Source organism: Macrotis lagotis, chromosome 6, assembly GCF_037893015.1.
Source record: "Macrotis lagotis isolate mMagLag1 chromosome 6, bilby.v1.9.chrom.fasta, whole genome shotgun sequence".
Lineage (NCBI taxonomy): Eukaryota > Metazoa > Chordata > Mammalia > Peramelemorphia > Peramelidae > Macrotis > Macrotis lagotis.
Window position 1 is genome coordinate 61,470,810 of NC_133663.1, and position 23,924 is coordinate 61,494,733.

Below are 23,924 nucleotides of genomic sequence, written 5' to 3' on the forward strand. Positions count from 1 at the left end.
GCTAATTTACCATTCAACGTTAATAAATCTTGGACAGCAAATTCTGTTGAAAAATGAAACAACCTGCATTGTGGGAAAGTATAACTGTGTCAATAACATCAACAAACTTTGTGTTACAGAACAATGGGAGTGACTTTAAATGGGTGGATGGTGGGAAACCACTTTTCAAAGTAACAACATTTGTTGTATCAACAGTAAATACTCAGGTGAGTTCATTCTCTTTGATATTCTGTTACCTCCACTGATAGTTAAAATGTTCAGTTCTCAGTATAAGTAAAAATCATTTGAGAATAAAAAGAATACACTCTAATAAATTCTTATTCTGCCTTTTTTACAGTGATTTGCAAAAAAAAGTGATTTACTTAGGTTTATGATGAAACTTTATTCATTCAAAGGGAAGTCCCTTCCCCTTCTCATACTATAGGCTATAAGCTTGGGACAAAATCTCCATTCCTGAATCCCATTCAAGGTCCCTTCTCTATAGGGAATCGCATTGATTTCATTAGTCATGGTACATTCTCAACCTTACTACAGTAGGAGGAAACTTGGTGTAAGTTGTATATATCATGGAGTATAGCACTAAGGTTGTTTATACTCTTTCATTCACACTACACAAATCATCCCTTCTCCTTTTCTAAACCCCCTTCCTCATGATGAAACCTTTTATGTCACTTAGTTCATGCAAGTCGTCATTGGTCATAGTCTGTAGCTAGTATACATTTCCCATGTGTCTTTTCTCCAATAATATTGATGTCTTTTCTCTCATAATATTGATGTGTATAAGAATGAAGTACTCCAGGATTCACAGTCACATATCCTAAAGTATAATAGGAAAATCAAAATAGATTTTAAAAACCCATATTATCCAGATTATGACATGTAGTTGGTTGACTACCACTCTGGTTTATCTAGGTCCTCATTCCCTCCAACCTGGAGTATTGCAAAAGCCTCTTGGTTCCCTTGCCTCACCTCTTTGTTCATCATTCTCCACACAACTGCCCAAATCAATTGTAAACTCAACTTTATGGTATCTAAATCTTTCATAATCTATTTCTAACCCATCTCTCCAGGTATATTTCATCCTACATCATAAACTCTACAGCCAACAAATCTGGCCCACTCACTGTCCCTCATATACAACATTCTATCAACAGGCACACACTATGCTTGCAAGATATTCTCTCATTACCTCTGCCTCTCAGTCCCTTCAAATTTCTTTTACAGGCCATTTAAGTGATACCTCCTATGGGAAGCCTTTCCTGACTCCCCTCCCCAATTGCTATTAACTTCTCTTAAAATTTTTGTTCATGTTCAACTCATTATTCTATTTTGGGGGATGGGGTTTCCTGGAAAATATACTGGAGTGGTTTGCCATTTGTTTCTTCAGCTCATTTAATAGATGAGAAATCTGAGGAAAACAGGTTAAGTGACTTGCCTAAATAACACAAAACTAGTAAGTTCTGAGCCTGAATTTGAACTGGTTTTCTGTCCTTCAAACCACCTTGCAATCCTCGCTTAAAATTACATTGTATTTGATTCGTATTTACTTTAATAGGTCTAAGTTATTTTCCCAAAACAAAATAAAAAGACCTTAAGGACAAGGACTGTTTTATTTTTGTCTTTGCATCCCCAAAAGCAAATATAGTTCATGGTACTTAGTAGGAACTTAATAAGTGCTGATTGATCGACTGACTAATCCATTGAGTTAATCTAGCAGAACAAATATTTCAAATATTAATTTACCCAAGATCAAGCTGGATAATAAATGAAAAATTATTCAGAAATTCCAATGAGCATCATTTTGGGAGGGATATGAATAGGTTGCCAGTAATGTATAAAATATTTTAAAGCCTTAAGTAAAATTAAAATAAATTCATCACTTTCCTATATATTTGGGTATATTTTGTCAAAATATTTCAAAATATATTTCCAATTTATGTTATCAGTGTCAACAAGTTTGTAACATGTTTTCCCCAGGTATACAGATGTTTGCCACAGATGTTATATTTCTGCTAATACAGTAAACTTCAATTTAAATAGAACCCAGTGGGATTTAAAAAACAGTGGGATATATGGTCCTTCCACAGGGAGAATGAGGACACTGTGCAGAAAGGATATTAGGAACTTTCTGTCATCCTTAAATTTTAGGAATGTATTCTGAATTTTACTAACTTCTCTTTTTACTCTGTTAAAAATCTATCATCCTTGGGCTTATCTAACCCCATTTTGAATCTGCTTATATTTTCAGCCTAAATAACTTTTCAAGATTATAATGGGTTTTGGGATGTAGAATTAATATTACAATGATTATTATATGTAGGAATTTAAAAACTTATTCTTCTTCAGTTCAAATAATGAAATCGTGGAACTTTTAATATGGATGTTGATATCGTTTTTTGTTATTTTAGGATCCATATGTGAATACATTTTTTCAACAGTGCCAAAAAAGAGAAAATGATATGTCTCAGCCTCCTACCTCAAATTTTGTGCTCTCTTGTAAGGTGCGTTAACTTAAAGACAGTTCTCTGAAATATTGAAATATATACTATTACCCTTTCCTTTTTTGGGAGGGGAGGCATTGGGCTTGGGGAAAAAACAAACAAAATGGAATATGCACAAAATTGTGGGAAATACCAAATAAGAAAAAATGTTTCTTCCATACTATTCCTAAATCCCTCCCAATTAGAGGAACAGGGAAGGGAAGAATTCAGGTTAATCATTTCCAAAGGCAACCTGAATGAAAATCAAGGTTCAAAATTTTTAAACAATCAGCAAATTCAGAATTTGTCCCTAGGCTCTAAGGGTACTCTGGGACCTGAAATGAATAGCTTTGTCTATCAGCATAATCAAACTTGTCATGAAAAATGGCTACCATGTTTTGCTTTAAAACTAATCATTTCTTATGATTTATTATCTCCCATAGAATTTGCTAAATGTAGAGAAGATTCATGCAATCATGAGTTTTCTCCCCATAATCTTGAATCAACTCTTCAAAGTTCTAGTTCAGAATGAAGAAGATGACATCACCACCACTGTTACCAGGTATTCATAATGTACTTATACAAGAAGAAATTACATAAGTAATAATATCTAGACAATTTCAGAATAGTTGGGTTTATAGTAATGGTAGTCCAATGAAGTTTTCAAAGCTTTGACATGTCCTAAGTATAACAGATTATCAATGTTATTATAATAATAATTATTATTATTATAGGAATGGCATCTATATCTATGTCACTTTTCCATGGTAACTTCTTTCATAATTCTCCTCATTATTCTATTCAATTATACGTATTAAATTCTCTAGTCTGATGGTCTAAATATATTTTTATAAAACATAATTTCTTCTTTTTAAGCAATTTTTGGATTATGATTAAATCACGAAATTATAAATATCCTTTTAAAATAAGAAATTGTACTGCATTCTAAAAAAATGTTGACACTGAAATATATTGCTGGTAGCTGGAATTTGTAATAGTGCGTGTAATACTCTAGACAGAATCTATATATATTATGCTCATTTTAATTAAAAAATATGCTGGGGGTCATGCAGTCACACATTTGTACTGTTATGATGGCAATCCAGGACCATAGCTAGGGTGGGGTGAGCATGTACTTTGCTACAGGGACACTAATTTTGGAAGATGCAATAGGGTTGTGTTTCCAAACTGCCACCTTCTTACATTTCTGAATACTTAATCATATAATGTAGATGAAACCTTGACCTATGGCCACAACAACCCTAGCCTAGGGTCTCCTTTTTTGATGTACCTGACCCAACAACATAAGACACATCATCATCATCATTATCATTTCCTTACTAAGACAGAAGGAATGTTGTTTAGTTAAACTGGATTGGCTGTTGATTGACACTGTGATAAAATTATACAAGAGATGACTTGGGTTCAAACCATACTAAAACAAAGCAGTTGTGCAACCCTGGGTAAATCATTTACCCTCTCAATGCCTCCAAATAATTATCTAAGACACTCAGTTGCAGAGTGATTGCAGATCTGCTTTGATAGTTCTCTCAAAGAAAGTTCCTCTGCTCAAAACAGGAACCAAATCAACCAAACAAAAACTTTTGTGCAGAGAAGCCAGCCCACAGAATTAACTTGGGAAACTACCCTCATCTTTCCCTCCTTCACATTGCTTATGGGCTTCCTGCTCCAGTTTTTATAGCTCTCTTAAATTAATATGCTTTTCAGTTACATAAAGCATCTGAAAATTCGAGAAAAGGAAGCACATCTCTAGGAGTGTAGGCAACAATTTGAAAATTTGGAGAGTGCTAAGGGACAGCCTCTCAATACCTCCATCAAAGATGGTAGTAATTATCATATTCAACTCTCAGACAAGAGAACCCTAGCTTGAACAGACAGAAGCAGCACCATATTTGCTCCCAAGATTAACAAGTTATAAACAACTAAAATGGAGAAAACAACAAGAATAAAAACCATGCTTTTCATTGACAACTCATTCATGCCTTCAAACGATGAGTATTTCCTATGAGAAAGACACTTAGTTGGGCACTAATGACTTGACTATTCCAATGTGGACTTGAAACTGTCTTATTTTACTTGCCAGAGAGATAAATAACATTGATTTTTCAGGGTTCTCACCAATATTGTGAGTAAATGCCATGAGGAACAGCTAGACCACTCCGTCAAATCTTATATAAAGGTATGAAACATCCATTTGTTTCTTGTTTGTGCCTTTATTTAACATGTAGCATATCTCCTTTCCTGTTTTCAATGCTTAGTATATGTTTTCCTTTCAACAGGTCAGTCTCTGACCCTGTGGGCCAAAACATCCACCTTAATTTTTTTGAATTCCATCTCTTTGTATTGACTAGCTAAGTGTACAGCTTTATACATGTAAATATAAGTTTGTATGGGGGAGGGAGAGAAAATAAGTTTTTCTCCTTTAAAAGATAAAATCAACAGTTTCAGTGTAAAATTGAAAAGAGACATTTCTGTGGGTTTGCTGAATGCTGTGTGTTCTTTAATGTTTTCTTAGCTCTTTTTTATTGTTTTCTCAGGCATTTTTTTCATTTTCCCAGTAACTGTATATTTGTACCTGCTTCTGGTATGTTAAAAACTTTATCTTCTGGCATGAGTCATCTGCCCATCCCATCATGTGCATTGCTTATTCCAGCGTCCTCCTTCCAATCTTCACTCAGGGATCTATTGATTCCATTGCCCAGTTGGTCTCTTTTCCTGCCAGTGAACTTGGGATGATGTTTTGCAAGGTCATAGCAATAATTCAGCCAACTGGACCTCAATCAGTAGGAGTAATAGGCCTATTGAGAGAGAAATGGGCTTTTCTCCAAATTTATATGTATACACACACACACACACACACACACACACAGAGTCTACTCAGCTCCAAGTTGTTTTGTGTAGATAAAAACCTAAATGGACAAGAGCTCAACTGATCTATGCTTTTAGAAGATACAGAAAGATAAAACGTAGTACTCCATAGCCTTTGGGGAAAATAAATAGACCAAATGTGATTTTTGTTTTCAGTATAAGTAGAACTATTCTCCATCAATGCAAGTTGCAACTCAGGAGTAACTTAGACATTTTGGGCTGTCCAGGACATTCTGTGACTTGTCCAGAGTCACACAGCCAAAGCATATCAGAAGCTGGATTTGAATTCAAATTGTCCTGATTTTTATCCCTCTGTTTACCAAAACACACTGACTCTAGGTCCCTACAGAGAAGAAACATAATAATATGGTAGACCAGCAGGTTCTTTTTGCAGGGTAATGACAGGAAGGCTAAGAAAGATATACCTGGGCACTATAAATCAAGGAAATTACTTTTCTTATTCTATAAACTCTCCCAACTTTTAAAAATATTTTATGTCATTCAGCAAAGGATAAGTATGTCTGTCTTTAAGAAATCATTCAAATTTCGACCAATAAAACACAATAAATTGTCCTGGAAGTGGGAGTTAGAGGGCAGAGGGAAAGGAGGTTGGTAAATGGATTATTCACTTTAAAAAAAAGCAAACAAACATAGATACCTATGGCAAGGCTCCTTTACATAGTGAGCTCCTTTACTACCATTAGATTATAATTTAATTTACTAAAACTTTATTGTTTTCAAGTTACATCCTAGGAATAGTTATGGTTAATTTAGGTATGATATTAATGAAAAAATAACTGCAAAAATCATCTAGAAGATTCCCAACCTCTAACAATCACTACTTTTACTTCTATTTGGTATTTCAGACTCTGAAGGTCACAGAAAGAATTTTGACTCTTCAATAGAAAGACTTTGAAAAAGCAGTTTCCCTGATCTTTAACCCCCCACTTTCCCACATTTCTACAAAGCTGCAGCTTTTCTTTGCCCTCTTCAAGTTCAGTGAAAGAAGAATTAAATATGGAACAAATAAAATTTTGATTCAGCTCTTCTGGGGATAGTAATGAAGTTCTGGGACCCCACAGACTCAGATTTTTATCTTTATGAAGGTCTGAGAGAGCAAATGTGAGACTTCAGAGTCCAGTGCTTTCTTGTCTGGTCCAATTCATTCTGGGATAAGGAGTATTGATTTTTTTCCCCCCTCACATGCTGAAATCCCCAAATCCCTCATATAATTTTTTATTTTATATCAAACCTTAAGATTTTAAAGCACTTAAAGACATCCAAAATAAATGTAATCAATTTGGATTCCATTATAGAAAGTCACTGTATTAGGGAATTATGAAATCTTGGTCCCAGTTTTAACCTTATCACTAATTACTATACAACCCTGAACAAATCACTTACATTCTCTGGGTCTCATTCCTCATTTGAGAGGTCAGACTAGGTGAACTCTGAGTCTCCTTCCAGCTTAAACAGTTTGTGATTCTGTGGTTGAAATCTTAGCTTAATGAAGAGCCATTAGGTTGCTTATTCCTAACTTAATTTCATCTTGGTGTGGAGAGGTGGGACTAAAATTGGCTCTGATCATATCATTCCCTTCATATCCAGGAATGTCCTTAGAAAATGAGGGATTATCTATAAAGTGTCTTGATTTCCTCAAAAGAAATGCCAAAGAATTTCTGTGTGTTTTAATAATTACTCATAGATAAAAATAAACACCATTTCAAGTTCAGTGATGCCAAATGCTGCTAATTCACTCCATCTACAATAGCCAAAAGTACTGTGTACAGATAGTGTATTCAATTCAACTTTAAGCTTTGAGGTACTATATTACACTGCCATATTCAATTCCAAATTCAAAAGAGAACATTTTTCAGAGCTTAGATCTAAACAATTGTGCATGTATAAGCTATATTATGTTGGAGTCTACCCTTGAGTGATATTAGGTGACTTTTTTTTTCAAAAAAACATTTTTTCTCAATTCCATATAATTTCATATGTCTGTTAGTTTTTCCATTCTATTCTGTAATGAGTCTTGGATGAGTCAAATCTTATTAGAATCACATATGGTCTGATAATGTTCACATCCCACATTTGGAAACAGTTATCATTCTATGTACTTCTGTCCCTCTGGTCAAAATTTGTTTTTTGCCTGAACCTTGAATATAACCATATTACAACTATAATGAAGTTGAAAAATGAATTTTTGTCTTCTCTTGAGAACTACTTTATAGGCAACATGGTGATAATTCCATAATTAACATCAAAATATCTAAATTGCATTTTAATGTACATATATATATATATATATATTTGACACAATGGAGAAAAACAGTAACTAAGGTTACTCTCTGTATCCTGCAGTTCACTCAGGTGAACTCATAATGAAAAATAGATATTATTTTAATGTACACATTACTAATGATAGTAATGGCAGCCAGTGTTTATTTAAGGTCTATTAAGTATATAATCATATTTGATCCTCAGAACAACCCGTTGAGATGGACCATGACACCTCAAGAACAATTGATAGAGGTTCATGAGTTATCTGTTAAAAGTTTCTAATCATGGGGCTGCTATGGACTAGGCCTATGGTAGATCTTACCTTCCTGACCTTTGAGTGGGCCTCTCCTTCCCCACTTGGCCATTTGAGTAGGTGCTATGCCCCTTTCAGGATGAAGAGTTGCTACTATTACCGTGTGTTGCCACTGGAAGAGAGAAGGGGGAAAGGTGTCCCCAAGTAGGTGGGTCAAATGGCCTCCATGTTTCCTTATGCTTCCTTAATCACTCTCTGTCTGTCTGTCATACCCGAGCTTTCTTTGTGTCTGTGAGGTCAGAACTTAGAGGCCCTGATTGTTACTCACCTCACACAAAGTAATAAATAGTCACAAGTATATCATACTCCTATGGTCAGGACCTCATTGACTTGGATGGTGAGATTTACAAAGAGCAGATAATTCCAAGGACCAGACGAGGGAGGGGTTGAGAACGTTCTTTTCTGGAGTCGTTTCTATCAAATTTCATTTGATCCACTTCTTGGATTTTCTCCAGTATGTATTCAAAACTACAACATACAAAGAGAGGACAGTTCATGAGGAACTGACAAAGAATGTGGTTGATCTTCTGAAATCAAATGATTTAACGACAATCAAACACGTCTTAAAGGTAAACAGTTTAAATATTATGTTTCATTTATTAATACCATATGCATTTCTATTTCATCTTCACTTTCTTCTTCAGCAGATCTAGAGTGATAACATTAATGGATTTCCACATAACATATTCACCTGCAGCTTCAGGCACGTATTTCATATTGGAAAGCTCTATAGGTTACGGTTGAATTGAAGCCTAAGGTGAATTTGAGAATCTCTTTAAAGAACTCTTTGAAACATAAACACAAACTTTTTCAAGTTTGTATTACAGCAAAGAGAGGCAACATGGAGTAATTTTTAGTGATCTGGTCTGAGAATTAAGATGACCTGAGTTGAAATCCTATCTCTGATGCAGGCACTGTGACTTTGAGCAAGTCATTTAATCTCTCACTGCCCAGAGTAACTCTCAAAGATTTTGAATTGTAAAGAAGGTCAAAGCTATGTTGGTACAAGAAGTTGTTCACCGTGAGTTTCCTACATCAGTGAAATCAAAGTTCTAGCCCAAATCATTTGTCAGAAAAACTATAAGTACCACACAATAAAGAATAATAATGGGGTAAATATAACAATGTAGACATGCTTCAGAATTTTTCCAAAATTTCATCAGCATCATTATTTCCTCCACTAATGAAGATTCAAAAATCTCTCTGTCTTAGTAATTTCTTCATCATTAGTTACTGTGACCAAAAGTTTAATCCCTTGATAAATGATTTCTGGTGAGAAACTTCTCCAAATTTAGGTAATCTAATCCTTAGACAGTACATAATCCATCCTGAGATATCTTCAGCTTGATTTTGTACCTAATAAAACTTAAGTCCAATTGGCATAACTTATGAAAACTCAGCTTACCTAGGATGCTTTGGTGAGTTATTAAAATAAAACTTCAGAGGTAAAATACACATATTTTAAATGAATGCATACAAAAATGAATACTGGTCTTTAACAAATATTTACTAAGTACCAGTTGCCTATTAGATACTGGGGACAGAAAAACAAAAGAAAAGTTCCTCTCTACTACTGCACATTGATCATTTCAATTGTTATGTATGAAAATATGAAGGGAAGATGGATTTCAAAAATACCTGATCATGTGGAAATACCTTTTCAATGTCTGGTCCTAGATTCACATAGCTATAATAATATAATTAGGACAAGGGTCACATTTTATCTAAAAGATGGGATGCTTATAATTTGAGTTTCAGTCCTTTTGTTTTGGGGCTTCAAACTCATAGTTTGCATTAATGTGCTAAAGAGTCACTTAGCCATAACATAAAAAAATGGCCAAAAAAGATAAATTTCAGAACAGATCTTTAGTAAGCCTCAGAGGCAAGATCTGAACTCAAGTTCTCTGACTAAAGAGCCGGTGTACACCACACTATCACTGATAGGATTTTTGTTTCTTTGGTTTTAAAATTTTTTAAAGAAAATTTACTTTGGGTGACATTGTTGGGTTTATCAATGTTTCATGCAATGGCAAACCAAATAAAATTGAACTTTATGGCAGGTGTGTGGAAATTTTTTTTTCTGCCAAGGGCCATTTGAGTATTTATAACATAATTCAAAGGCTATTTTTGGTCATTTAATTAATTTACCTCTAGAAAGCTCCTAGATTTATTTAAATTTGAGTCCTATCTGCTTTTGCTTTGGCAATACCATATCAATAAAACCATGGGCAGGAGGTTCCTTGCCCCTGCTATAGGGAATGAATTGGTTGAAAAGAGATAGTTAATCTAATATAAATGAATTAGTATCAAAAGACATTGGAATATTTATCTTAATTTCATTCTTACAAAAGTCACTAAAATTATCTTGATTTTTTTCCTCTGTATATCATGTATACTTCAATCTTACCTATCCAAGGAAATGAGATTATGATTTTAAATTACTTCATTTTCCTTAGAGACAAAATGATTATACCCAAGTAATATTAGGCACTTAGGATTGTCTGTGATTTTAAAGGTTAAATTTATTTTACTATTGAAAAAATCTTTGTGTTTATTTAATTTTTAAAATGTTAATAAGCTGAAGAGGGAAATTTGTTTTTAAACCACAAGGAAGCCCTTGCACATGAAAGTCAGATCCTAAGGAGAGTAAATCAAGATTACATTCATTTTTAAAGCTAGTACAAGAGGAAAGGGCTAGACATATTAAGTTTTGGGAATATGATTTTTACCTATGTAGTCATGAACTTAGTAGATAACTAGCATTCTGAAACCACAGAGAATTGACTATGCCATTGATTTTTGTTGTTCAGTCTTCATGACCCCATATGGAATTTTCTTAGCAAAAAGCACTGGGGGTGTTTGTCATTTTCCTCTCCAACTCATTTTAAAGACAAGGAAAATGAGGCAAACAGAGTTAAGTGACTTGTTCAGGAACACAGTTACTAAGTAACTGAGACCGGATTTGAACTCAAAAAGATGAGCCTTCCAGACTCCAGGTCTGGCTCATTCACTGGCTTATCCCCTTGTGCCAACTAGCTATCCATATTTCATAGTTATTTATCCAATAATAAGTTTCAAGGTATGCTTGATACTGTAGTTCAGATTATTGCTAAATTAAGAAGTATGCTACTTTCTGCCATAGAGATGAGTTTGTATTTTATCCTTTCCAGCATTCCTGGTTCTTCTTTGATATTATCTTGAAGTCAATGGCACAGCATTTGGTCGACACAAAGAAAATTGAGGTAAGACCGGATATCAAATGGTTTTGATTAATTCAAAAATCAGTAAAAGAGCCTTAATTCATGAAAAAAGTTTTAGTGTCATATGGCCCTATCATCAGAAACACGAAGAAACCAGGAAAGCGTGTCTAACATTTAATTTGGACCCCACGATTCCAGATTCAAATGAAAAGTGTAAAATCACAATCTGCAAACATAGTACTCAACATCCTCATGTTTTTGAATGTTCATATGTTTGACATCATTTGAACAAAACTTCCAGAAGAATTACTGAACGCTTAGCTTTGTTTTTAGCTAAGTGATTTGGTTGGTGTCAGACAGGTACAGAATTGTTCTTCTTTAATTATGGCTTCTGATTACTTTCTCCTCCCTAGGTCACAGCATGATTTTGGGGAAAGAGCAGTGGCCTTGTGAGTTAAGAGACTTGATTGTTGGCTATGATATTTACCTATTGTATAGTCATGAATAATAAATTAATTTATTAATTATGATAACACATAGGTAATATTCATAGAGTCCTTTAAGATGCTAAAATAATTATTACCTTTTATCCTCACAACAACCCTGAGAACCAAGTGCTACTTTTATCTCTTTCCTTTACAGATAAGGAAACTGAGGCAGAGTTTAAGTGAGTCTACTACTGTCTCTTATCTATAAGTGTCTGGGGAAGGATTTATCTTGACTCCAGGCCCAGCATAATATCCTCTGTATTACCTTTCTATTAATGTAAAATGAGACTAATGCCACTATATGTTCTGAATAGTTATTGTGAAAGAAAAAAAACCCCTTTCCAAAGATCAACATATTAAATAAATGTGAAAGTAATCAAATGTGAGCTATGAGGTCCTGGTCCCACTTCAATTAAAATCTATAACTTAGGAGGACTTTCAAGGAACCCAATGAATCTTCTGGGGTATAAGTTTACAACATCTGAGAGCCATCCTGGGATTTTGACATATTTTCTTTTTTTGTTTTGTTTGTTTGTTTAAGGCAGTGGGTTTAAGTGACTTGCTCATTGGGAATAAGTGACTCACACAGATATCAAGTATCTGAGACTGGATTTGAACTCGGGTCCTCCTGACTCCTGCACCACCTAGCTGCCCCCAAATACAGATTCATTATGCACAGAACCTCCCAATTAATTGTGATATATATAGGAACCATGAACATACAACTGGAGAATCACAAAATTCATAAGTTTAATCACTAGACTAGGAATCAGAAACACCTGAGTTCAAATCTAGCCTCAGATTCTGTGACACTGAGCAATTTACTTAACCTGTCTTTGCCTTAGTTTTCTCATCTGTAAAACTGAGGATATTAATAGCACTTACCTCCCAGTGTTGTTGTGAGGATCAAATGAGATAATAATTGTGAAACACTTTGCAAACTTTATAAGCTCTATATAAATGCTAATTATAAAGTACTTGGAGATCTTGAGAATCAAAATACTCATTGGAATAAATGACAGTGACTTGAAACTAAATAGAGATAAGTGGATAAATGATCAATACAAAGATCTATTTTCTTGTTCTTATAAAATAATCCTCAAAATAATATTAATTAATATGGGATTTACTCATTTGAATTGATTGATACAACAAGATGCAATTAATTGTTGCAAAATTATAAAACTGGATGAGACTCAGAGATCATTTAATGTGACCCACTCATTTTGCAGATGAGAAAATTCATGAGACCCTGAGGGTGCAGAGACTTACCTGAGATCCCTTAACTAGAAAGAGGCAGAAAAAATAATTTGGATCTCAAGTTTACTGATTGGAATTTCAGGGCTCAATCACATATGTGAAATTAATATGATTCATATGAGTGTATTTTAAGTTGAGTAACATATCTGCCCCATTTTAAAGGGACAATCTGCTCTTTGTTTTAGCTTCCACGGGCTCAGAGGTTTCCTTGCACTTATCAAAGTGAATTGGACACGCTAGTAATGGTCATTTCAGACCACGTGAGTTGGAAGTACAAAGAGGCTGCCGAAGAAACAAGAAGAGCAAACCAGAGTGTTGCCAGATTTCTTAAGGTAAATAAAATGTCCGGCCGTGGTTCTGCCAACACCATTACTGTAACAAATTGAACATACCCACAAGAGCAACTCCTACTCATAGTGTAGAATCATAATGCAAATCTTTATTTAAATATGTAATGAACCTTTTCTCATAGTGGATGTTGATAGAACAATTTTGTTTGTGTGATTGAGGTTGTTTTCAGTGTTAAGATATCAGTAAAGAAAAGACCAAGTATTAACCCAACTGACATGAGAGTAATTATATGTCACAGAACTGACTCCCAAAGGCACCTGGATTTAAAAATGTGAGAAACATCAGTTTCTTGGCAACATTCTCCTCCTATGACATGCATGATAACGCAGGATTCTAGAACTGGACCAGACATTAGCAATTGCCTAGTCCAACTCCTTTTATTTTGCAGATGAAGAAACTGAGACCTCCAAGCTCTCTTACAAAATACTTTCAAAAAGAAAAAGGGAGTGCAGCTAGGTGACACAGGGAATAGAGTTAAAATCTAGCCTCAGTTGCTTACTAGTTGTGTGACCCTGGTCGAGTCACTTAAAGTCAACTGCCTCCCCCTGCCAAAAAATAAAAATTCATTAGGAGGCAGAGAAACAGTACAGCGTGATAAATATAAGTCCAGTTTTGGAGTCAGGATGATCTGTATCCATGTCCTGCTTCTGACTGATGCTCACTCTATGAAATGAGCAAGTCACTTAACCTTTGCATGCCTAATGCAATTGCCTTTCTACATTAATGTAGAGACTTTTCACATTGGGAGTTCCCTATACTATTGATGTAACAGGTTCAAACAATTAAAAAAATCTTCTTAAGTTATTTTATAAGTCTTACACATATTTCTAATACCTTTTGCCCTCCTCCCTCTTTCTTCATATAGATAGAACCTTCTCTCTCTCTCTCTCTCTCTCTCTCTCTCTCTCTCTCTCTATATATATATATATATATATATATATATATATATATCTGTCTTTCTCTGTCTCTACCTCTATCTTACACACACACACACACACACACACACACACACACACACACAACTAATAATTATTAATATAATTAGGGATAGGGTAGAAATGATGAAATCCTGGTCAAGGAACTGAAAACCTTAAGAGTATTGGTACTGCTTCCATTTGAAAGTTGATGCTGCAAAATGAAACTAGAAAGATGAACATTTGGTTAAGGGAGATAGTAACTCAAAACAGAATCTAGATTTCTAGACTTTAAATTAAAATATACAAGAATTTGGCATCACAGATATAGTAAATTTAATAAAGTCTGGTAAAATATATTTTCTTCTTAGTTAGATGCCACATAGCATAGCAGCTTGAACACAAGAAGAATAGCAATAGAAACAACCAATAATTTATGAGACAAAATCCAAGTAAGGAGCCAAAGTCTCTTATGTCTAGAGACAAATGCATGAAGTGCAATCATCATTGGTTATTTTTACTTAATTGCTATTCTTCATTACAAGGGAGGATTTTATACTGGAGGAGATATGGCATGTTTGAACAAAAGAAGGGGAAGGCAATTTACATGATGACCTTGTTTATAATAACAAGTTGTATACAGTGTATTTGTGATTTCATATGCAATCATTTTTTGCTACAGTTATAGATATGATTGTTTTATTCAATAATTTAAAAAACAAAAAAGAAAAAGTTTGTGCTATAAAAACAGAAAGCATACATGAAAATTACTTTTTAAAAGTAAAACAAAGGATAATTCAGGGATATAAATATGACCTCATTAGGTATTATTGAGATTTTGTTGGAAGAGATTCAAGAATATGGTTATAAGAATAAGTATAACTTATTCAGGAGGAATGGAATAAGTAAATAGGAAAGAGAAGAGCATTTCTCTAAATTAGGAGGATATACTCAAGAGAAGATTTTGAGAATGCTCCAGGGATCTGTCCTTATACTTTTCAATTTGACATTTTTATCAGTGACTTGGATGAAGACATAGGCACTTACCAAACTGTCAAGTGGCATATATCTAAAAAGTATATCCTTCACATTAGGAAATGGCATCAAGATCCAAAAAGACTGCAGCAGACTAGAAGGCTGAATTGAATAAGATAGAATTTAATAGCAAGAAATGTCAAGTCCTACACTTGAGCTCAATCAACCTTACAAGTACCAGCTGGAGTAGATGTGGCTAGACAGAAGTTTGTTTGAAAAAGACATAGGACTTTTCATGGAATTCTAATTCAGTGTGATGTGAACACCTGAAAAAACCCAATAAGATTTTGACCTATTTTAGGAATGATTCATTGTCCAAAATGTGTGAGGTGAGAATACCACTGTATCCTGGCCTTTGTCTGACCATTTTTGAAATATTAATGTTCTATTATGGGCATCATATTTGTGGAAGGACTTTGACAAGTAGGGAAGACTTTGGAGAAAGAAACCAGAATATTGGGAGATCTAGGGAGAATAGGATAAGGAGAATAGCTGAAAGAACTGGAAATCTTTCACATAAGGAAAAAAAGAGAGTTATATAAGGGTAAGAGAATAACTTTTTACAAGTACTTGAATTGTCTGTAGAAGAGGAATTAGGCTTGTTTAAGCTGTAGAAGTTATAAGGAGGCAAATTTTCACTTCAGATAAAGGAAAACAATCGTTATTGTTCAGTCATTTTGACTCTTTGTTATGTTATCTGGGATTTTCTTTGCAAAGATACTGGAGTGTTTTGCCATTTCCTTCTCCAGTTCATTTTACAGATGAGGAAACTGAGGTAAACAGGGTTAATCTGGCTTGCCAGACACAGCTTTTAAATGTCTGAGGCCAGATTTGAACTCAGGAAGATGAGTCTTCCTGCCTCCAGGACTGGTGCTCTATCCAGCTATGGCACCACCTCACTACCCTCTACAATTCCAAATTAGAGCTATCCCAAAATGGAATGGACTGCTTCAAGAAATGGTGGGTTCCCCCTCCCTAAAGTTCTTAATGTTAAGACTGAATGACTATTTATTAATTCAGATGCTCCCATCATCCAACATTACTGATTTTGTAGAGAGTATTCTCATTTGAGTATGGGTTAGAATGGATGAACTCTATACTCCTTTCTAACACTTAGTTTGAGTAATTGTATATAAAATATTGAATAGAATAATACATTAGAAAGAATGAGCACAATCACTCCAAAATTACCAACTCATTCTCCCTAGATCTTAAGAATTGAAAGATAAATAAGTCACCAAAAAGAGGTAGTATAAAAGGCCTCATTCTCTACTATAGTTGGCTTAAATTCTCTTTACTTTCTGGGTTATATGTGTTTGTTCCACTGCCCTTTGTATTTCATTTATTCAGAAGTTACTGCCAGGAGAAGATAAATCAGACTTGGGAGATACTGGAGTAGGGAGACACAGGGGAGAGATAAAAGATAAAAGGGGGAAAGAGTCAGCATTTATTAAAAATAAATATCAATCAAATATATGATAATAAAGTGTGGATTACATAATGCGGCTATTAAAAGGAAATCTTTGTGCATTATATATCATAAAAGCTTATCTGTCTCTTGTAACCATCCCATCAAATAAGCATGTTTTTAAAGTACTTACTGCTGTTCCGTGCCAGGAGGAATTTGGATGAGTTACTTGACCACACTAAGCCTCAATTTATTCATCTATAAAAGGAAGGAATTTAACTAAACCCCTGAAGTCCATTCCAGCTTGCAATCTATGGTCCTATCACTTTGACCCATCCTTAAGTTTGACCAGTGTAGACAGTTGTTTTTTATCTCTTGATCAGATGATAGAAGAAATACAATCATAGAACTTCATTATGAGGGCCTTACATAGAAACACCTGAGCTGGCTTTCATAAAAATAAAAGAAAAATCAAGTTCTCTTGAGACCAGGATTCTATAGTGCTTTAAGATATACCCCATGTATCTCTCTATCTCTTGATACAGAGGTGAATGCTAAAGACAGAGACAAGAAACGAAGATAGAATGATAAAGACATAAAAAGAGGGATAATGAATTGAGAGAGACCAAAAAATTAATGATAGATAGATAGATAGATAGATAGATAGATAGATAGATAGATAGATGATGGAGACAGCAGATAGAGATAGGTATATGACAGATAAATTTATATTTTTATGTATATAAAGAGAGAGAGGGTGAGGGTGAGGGAGAAACAGAGAAAAACAGAGACAGAGACACAGAGAGAGAGAGAGAGAGAGAGAGAGACAGACAGACAGACAGAGAGAGAGACAAAGAGACAGAGAGACAGAGAGACAGAGAGAGAAAGAGATGATGGAGAAAGATGATAGACTGACATAGATTGAGGTAGGGAATCTTCTCGTTCCAAAAATGCCTTAGAAGAGTATCATTTACAAGCTTCTGGAGTGAGGAAGTTCAGTGCTGTGCATTTTTAATAAAATGAAGAGAGATGACCTATGGGAGGCTCAAGGAAGCAGCCTTCTAGCTAGTAGGTACCTCTCATGATTGTGTGTCACTGCCAGTGAGTTCCTTAGCTGATCCAGAGCTCCCTTTACTTAAGCTCAGCTACCAGGACAATTTCTAACCACAAAATCATCCTAAGTTGTTGCCTTAAAGTTTAATGCTTGCAAAGTGTTTTCACCAAGAAATGCTGTCATATACATTGTGTAAGTCCCTGTTTTATGGTAAAAGAAAGTGGCAGTTTGTAAAAGTGACTTGAACAGTGAAAAAAGTATTTAGATCAGTGGTCAAACTGAGGTCCCCTGCCTCCAAGTCCTTTACTGTGTCCCAATGCCTTTAAAATGTTAATAAAAGCTGATATTAATATAGTGCTTTGAGATATTCCAAACATTCCACTTCAATCAACCTTACTATTTGATCTGACAGGGATGAGATAGCTTATTCATTATCACCCAGGTAATAGGGAACAGAGATAGGATTGGAGCCCAGGTCCTTCCTGTCTCCAAAACCAATATTTTTTTCCATGGCTCCATGTTTTCTAAAGAGGGCACGATATGAAGAGAGGTAGCCAAGGGAAGCTCTGCTTTCTTTTAATCACTCACAGAGCTTCATCAACTTGTCTCCACAACCACAACTTCTTCAGTGTTCTTGGTCTTCATTCAATTACCACTTAATTCAGTGGGTGCTTGAATACAGGCTTCTCACAAAATTTATTAAGCCTCCTTCATTAATTCATCCTTAGGTATGATACAGTGCATTTCTCATTCAATTCATTCTCAATGAAGAAAAAGATGTATTTATATAGTCTGATGAATGGTCCAGAAAATAGTTATGTTGAAGTTTGATTTGGCTATTGTTTTCCAGACTTGGGAAAACATCAGTACTCTTATAAATTGTCATTTCCAAAGATGATTTGAAATTAATGGAGAAGACTAAATATAACCATAATTCATTTCTATAGTACTTTAAGGTATATCAAAGTGTTTTCTTCACAACAGATTTATCTGGTAGGTTGCATGAGAATATTTTTTTCATTGTACAGATGAGAAAACTGAGACCCAGAGAGGTCGAATGACTTACTCAGGGTTGCACTAGCATCAAATTTGGTAGACAACCTCATGTCTTCTTATTTCAAATTAGAGGGTTTGATCATTTCCTTCATCACTTTAAAATCTCTTTATACAAATAAAAAGTCAAATATGCTTATAACCAAAGATGGGAAAAGAAGCACAATGCTGCTGGTCTCCAAAAGACACTATAAAAATTAATGAAAGAATGTTTTTACTTTCTTCCATATAGCTAAACCAATTTCTACTTTGAAAGTAACATTTTTAGGGCAGCTAGGTGGCATAGTGGATAAAGCACCAACCCTGGAGTCTGGAGTACCTGGGTTCAAATCCAGTCTCAGACACTTAATAATTACCTAGCCAGGTGGCTTGGGCAAGCCACTTAACCCCATTTGTCTTGCAAAATACTAAAAAAAATAAGAAAGTAACATTTTTAGAGCTGTTTAAGACTTTAAAGATATCTTAATGACATTATTGCCAAATGATATTCTAAGTTTTTTATCTATTAAAATTTATTTGAATATATTTATTAACATATTTTTATCTTATTCCTTAGCGCTGTTTTACATTTTTGGATCGTGGATTTATATTTAAAATGGTCAACAACTACATAAGCATGTTCTCCTCAGATGATCTCAAGGTAAGAATTATCTGTAGAAATAAGGATATTTTAAAATATAGCGCACTTAGCAGGGTGGTAGTAAGTGTCTGTGTTCCCTGCTATTGAAAAATTGGAGGTTAGATCACTTGACTTTGAGAGTTTTGATTTGAAGTAGGGCTAATGGAAATCAGGTGGCCACACTAAGTATGGCACCTGGTGCACCCCCAGGAGAGGTGGGCTACCAGTATGTCTGAGGAGGAGTAAACTGACTCAGTTCCTGAAAAAAAAGGAGCCAGTTAAAGTTTCTATGCCAATCATTGTTGAAATCAATTTGGTGAGTGGTCACTGCACTTCCAGCCTAGATAAGATGGAGTGTTGATATACACAAAAACAAACAGGTAAGTGGACAAATAAATACATAGATGAACAAATAAATATGACTCTAAATAAAATAAAATGGGATGCCAAATATAATCGCATAAATCTTAACTTGATTGACCTGATATTTATAGAAGATAGACAGTCAGATTGAAAGAGAGAGAGAGACAGACAGACAGAGATAGACAGAGAGGGATGGATAGATGATTGGATGGATGGATGGAGAGATGCTAAAAAGGTAAATACATGAATGAACATATACAAGACTAAATAAAATAAAATGGGTCACCAAGTACAATTGTATAAATCTTGACTTGATTGACCTATTTTTGATATGAAATAGTGGTGTAGCTAATCTCTTTCCTTGCTGCCTAGATTGCAAGGATGAACTGACAGCACCAACCTTCTACTCCGGTGTGAAATGTATGATCAAAGCATAAAGAGTAGGGGATACTTTGACCATCTATAGCTCTCCAAAATGTTGGAGAGTAGGCCATTGCAAGAGAATTGACCTACATGGCCTTACATGAAAATTGACACAAATGCTATTGTTTGTGTTTCAGATGAACCAATTTCCTCTGAAGGCAAAGCCTTTAAATGACAGAAACAAATGTCTGAGCTAGCAGCTTTATTAGTAGTAATATAAGTGACTCACATTTCTAGAAAGCATTCTAATGGTTACAACGAGCTTTCCTCAGAACAACACTTTGAAAGTGATATACAGGTATTATTATTCCCATTTTACAAATTAGGAAATTGAAGTAGAGAAGTGCCTTGCCCATGATCATACAGCTAACTAACAGAAAAAACTGACATTCAAAACCAAGTCATCTGGTGCCAAATCCTCATCATTCCATGATACCACTGCTGTTATCTGAACTTCCTCAAATGAGATATGTGTAAAGTACTTTATTCAGGGCTTGACATGTAGTAGATGCTTGATAAAAATGCTTGTTTCTCTTGCCCTTTCTCTTTCTCCAACTATGTCTTAGGTCTGTATAACTTAGGTCATCTCCCTGAAACTCACCTAAAAATAGTCTAAGTCAAATCTATTGTGATTCAACTAACTTAAAAGAGAACCACAAAATGCATTGGTATCATTCTTACCTTCATGTCTAACAAGGAATCTAAATATATCACTTCTCAGAGGAATTTGAGGTAGTAATAGGGAAATGAAGACTGGATGTGAAATCAGGAGCCCTGGGTAAGTTATTTTTTCTCAGAGCTTAGTTCCTCATCAGTAAAAGAAGGGGGTTTGACTAGATGATATCTAATGTCACAGTCTCACTCTAGATCTTATATTTGAGGTTAGTCAAAACTCATTTTGGAAATAATCAATGCAAGTCTGAATTCTGTATTTTATCTTGACTTGGTAGATTTAGAGCTGAAAGAACATAGAGATCATCTAAACCAAACCCTCATTTTCAGAGAAGGAGATTGAGGTCCAGAGAAGGGACATCATTTGTCCAAGGTCACACAGGTAATAAATAGCTGAACCAAGATTCAAATAAAACCCCATTCTCATGCCTTTAAATTGGTACTTTTCCCAGATTGCCACACTCAGTGCTTGAAGAGTGTTGAAGTGTACAGCATAGAACAAATGTTTGCAACATAAAACAATGAATATGATAATCAATTAAACTCATTTGTTATTCAATTGTGAAGGATCAGTTTAAAAAATCCTACATGGTGATTTCAAGCATAGAAAATATTCAGTGGCTATCTTTGTTACAAATGAAATTTTAAAATATTTGTTTAAATTAAATAAAATATTATTTACTAGCTGACATTAATACATTTTATTGAAAGCTATAAAATATAAGCCAAATAAATTATTTATGTGGACAAGGAGAATATATTTAAAACCCCAACTAATGAATATTTTCAAAGTTCCTTCAAAGAATCTACAATTCTATAATTTTCTGATTCTATTCACACAGTCCAACTGGGACATATCTGGTATATGGTTAAAAGATATCATAGACTATGTCTATACCTAACTCCTTTATTGATTATTTTTAGTGCTGTAGTTTATGTTTTTCACATTTATTAATTGTAACTTTATGCAAAATCATTGAATTTAAAATATGCCTGGTCCAATTTTGTAAAGACATGCCAGGCTGAGTGTGGTCCAGTAGAAAGAAGGCTTAATTAGGAATCAGAGAAGTGACTTCAAAGCCCAGCTTTGCTCTTTATTCCCTGTGTGACCTTGAGCAAAAAAAATCATTTAATTTTGTGGACCTGGGAATTTCCCTCTCCAAGGCAGTTAGACTAAAAGATCTCCCCAGTTCTTCTTAATTCTAAATGTAAGATCTTGTGCATGTCTGATCAGCTTTGTCTTTTATCATGTAGAAAATATTTTTAATTTATTTTTGGATATGCCCAGTGGTTTTAATTAGTTCAGGAAATTGCTGGTATAATATCCTAATATAATAATATAACATGGTACAACAGTATAATATATATATATATATATATATATATATATATATATATATATATATATTCTAAACTAAGGAATAGCATAGACAATAATCTGAGTTTTTGTGTCAAAGCTGACTTATTGAATGATCTTTTGGAGGGTTATCCTCTGAAGGCTTACATTCTTCACTGTATTAGAATTCCATGTGACCCTATATTCTGCCAATGTAGATTCCAAAACCTCTACACTTTAGCAGGAAGCTCCAAGAATTGCAGCAATTCCATAATATATCACTTCTTGGTCAACCTTCTAGCAATGAGTCTTTCAGAAAATTCAGAAAACAGATAAGCAGACTGGCATTGAACCAATATTGGCAGCTTCCACAAGCTTGGCAGCTAAGACCTTCCAGAGCTTCTGCTCAATGGGAACAGTCCCGGAGAGAGCCTAAGTTCACTTCCTTGCAAACCACACTGAGGCACCTTTGAAGAACCATTAGTGGATAAATTTACATCTTAATGGGAAAATGCCACTCACTGCTTGCTTCTACATATTGCAGCAGAGAATAATTCAGAGAATAAAACTTTAACTCAGTCACGTTTTATGGTATAGTTAAGGATGAAGAAATGGCCTAGAAGTGACCAATCATCTCCCAGTATTTTCTTCTCCATTTGCCTATTACTTCTCTATACTTTTTATCTCACTCAGAGAAATACACGTGGAAACTAGAAGGGAATTTAAAGATGACCCAATTCAACTGTCTCACTTTATCAATGAGGAAACAGAGGTCCAAAGAGAGGAACTCACCTATCTGACATTGCACAGATAATAGAAAGTAGAACTAGAATTTGAAATAGATCTGCTAACTTCAAATCCTGGAGGTCTCCTTCTATTAAGTCAACATAAAACCTTAGCAAGAATGGATAGGATGGGGACTGAATCTATGGTTTCATTGATATTAGGAACTCCAAGGCAAGGAAATTCCCTCTATCAGTGAAGGTTTACACTTCTAAGACCTCTAAGACGTTCAATTTGTTGCCTAGGCTTATACAACTAGTATGTGTCAAACCTTCCTGGTTCCAAGACTATACACTAAATTGGACTTCTCAAAATAAAAAGGCAAGAAAAGAAAGAGACAGAGACAGAAACAGAGACAGAAAAATGTTTAGACTTTGGAGACAGTTAAATTTTTAACTTTCTGAAACACAACATCGTTACAAAATAGATAGTTATGGGAAAATATCTTTTCAATGTAGAGGAAAAATTATTACCATATGATATTTTCATCAACTATTTTGGTTTTGAATGACTGACTTTGGTTCTATTTCAGACCCTAAGCCAATACAAATTTGATTTTCTTCAAGAAGTATGCTATCATGAACATTTTATTCCTCTGTGTCTTCCCATACGGTCAGCCAACATTCCAGGTAATAATTCACTTCCTATTTTTATCAGTTTCCAAAAATACATGTGATTTTATCCATTTTATCTCAATTTCTATTTAGGTCTAAGATTATACAGGAATATTATTGAGTCAAATGAAGCCTAAAGCCATAATTATCAAAGATTTCACATTTTTCATTAGTTCTACCTGGATCAGCCACTTTGGGTCTGATAATTTCAGTCATTTAATAACCTGGTTTTATCAACTGTTCACTAATAAAATCAATTGTTTGATCTATCTAAAAACAAGTCAGTTTCTGACTTTACATTTTTCACTGTAGCAACAGCCAAAAGGAGAATCTTTTTTTTTTAGGAAAGCAAAGTTTAATATAGGAAAATTAATACTGAGCAGAAA

The 23,924-nt window shown here is 34.5% G+C and overlaps 1 protein-coding gene across 1 annotated transcript in view; it reads left to right on the forward strand.

Annotated features, from left to right (window-relative positions):
- Positions 1-23,924, forward strand: part of DOCK10 (dedicator of cytokinesis 10) — a 392,886-nt gene that overhangs the window by 307,116 nt on the left and 61,846 nt on the right. Inside the window, exons 22-30 of the mRNA XM_074192737.1 lie at positions 120-206; positions 2,409-2,501; positions 2,924-3,042; positions 4,611-4,680; positions 8,421-8,534; positions 11,136-11,207; positions 13,099-13,245; positions 19,285-19,368; positions 23,457-23,553. Coding sequence (XP_074048838.1) covers positions 120-206; positions 2,409-2,501; positions 2,924-3,042; positions 4,611-4,680; positions 8,421-8,534; positions 11,136-11,207; positions 13,099-13,245; positions 19,285-19,368; positions 23,457-23,553 — 883 coding nt within the window. The remainder of the gene's footprint in view (positions 1-119; positions 207-2,408; positions 2,502-2,923; positions 3,043-4,610; positions 4,681-8,420; positions 8,535-11,135; positions 11,208-13,098; positions 13,246-19,284; positions 19,369-23,456; positions 23,554-23,924) is intronic.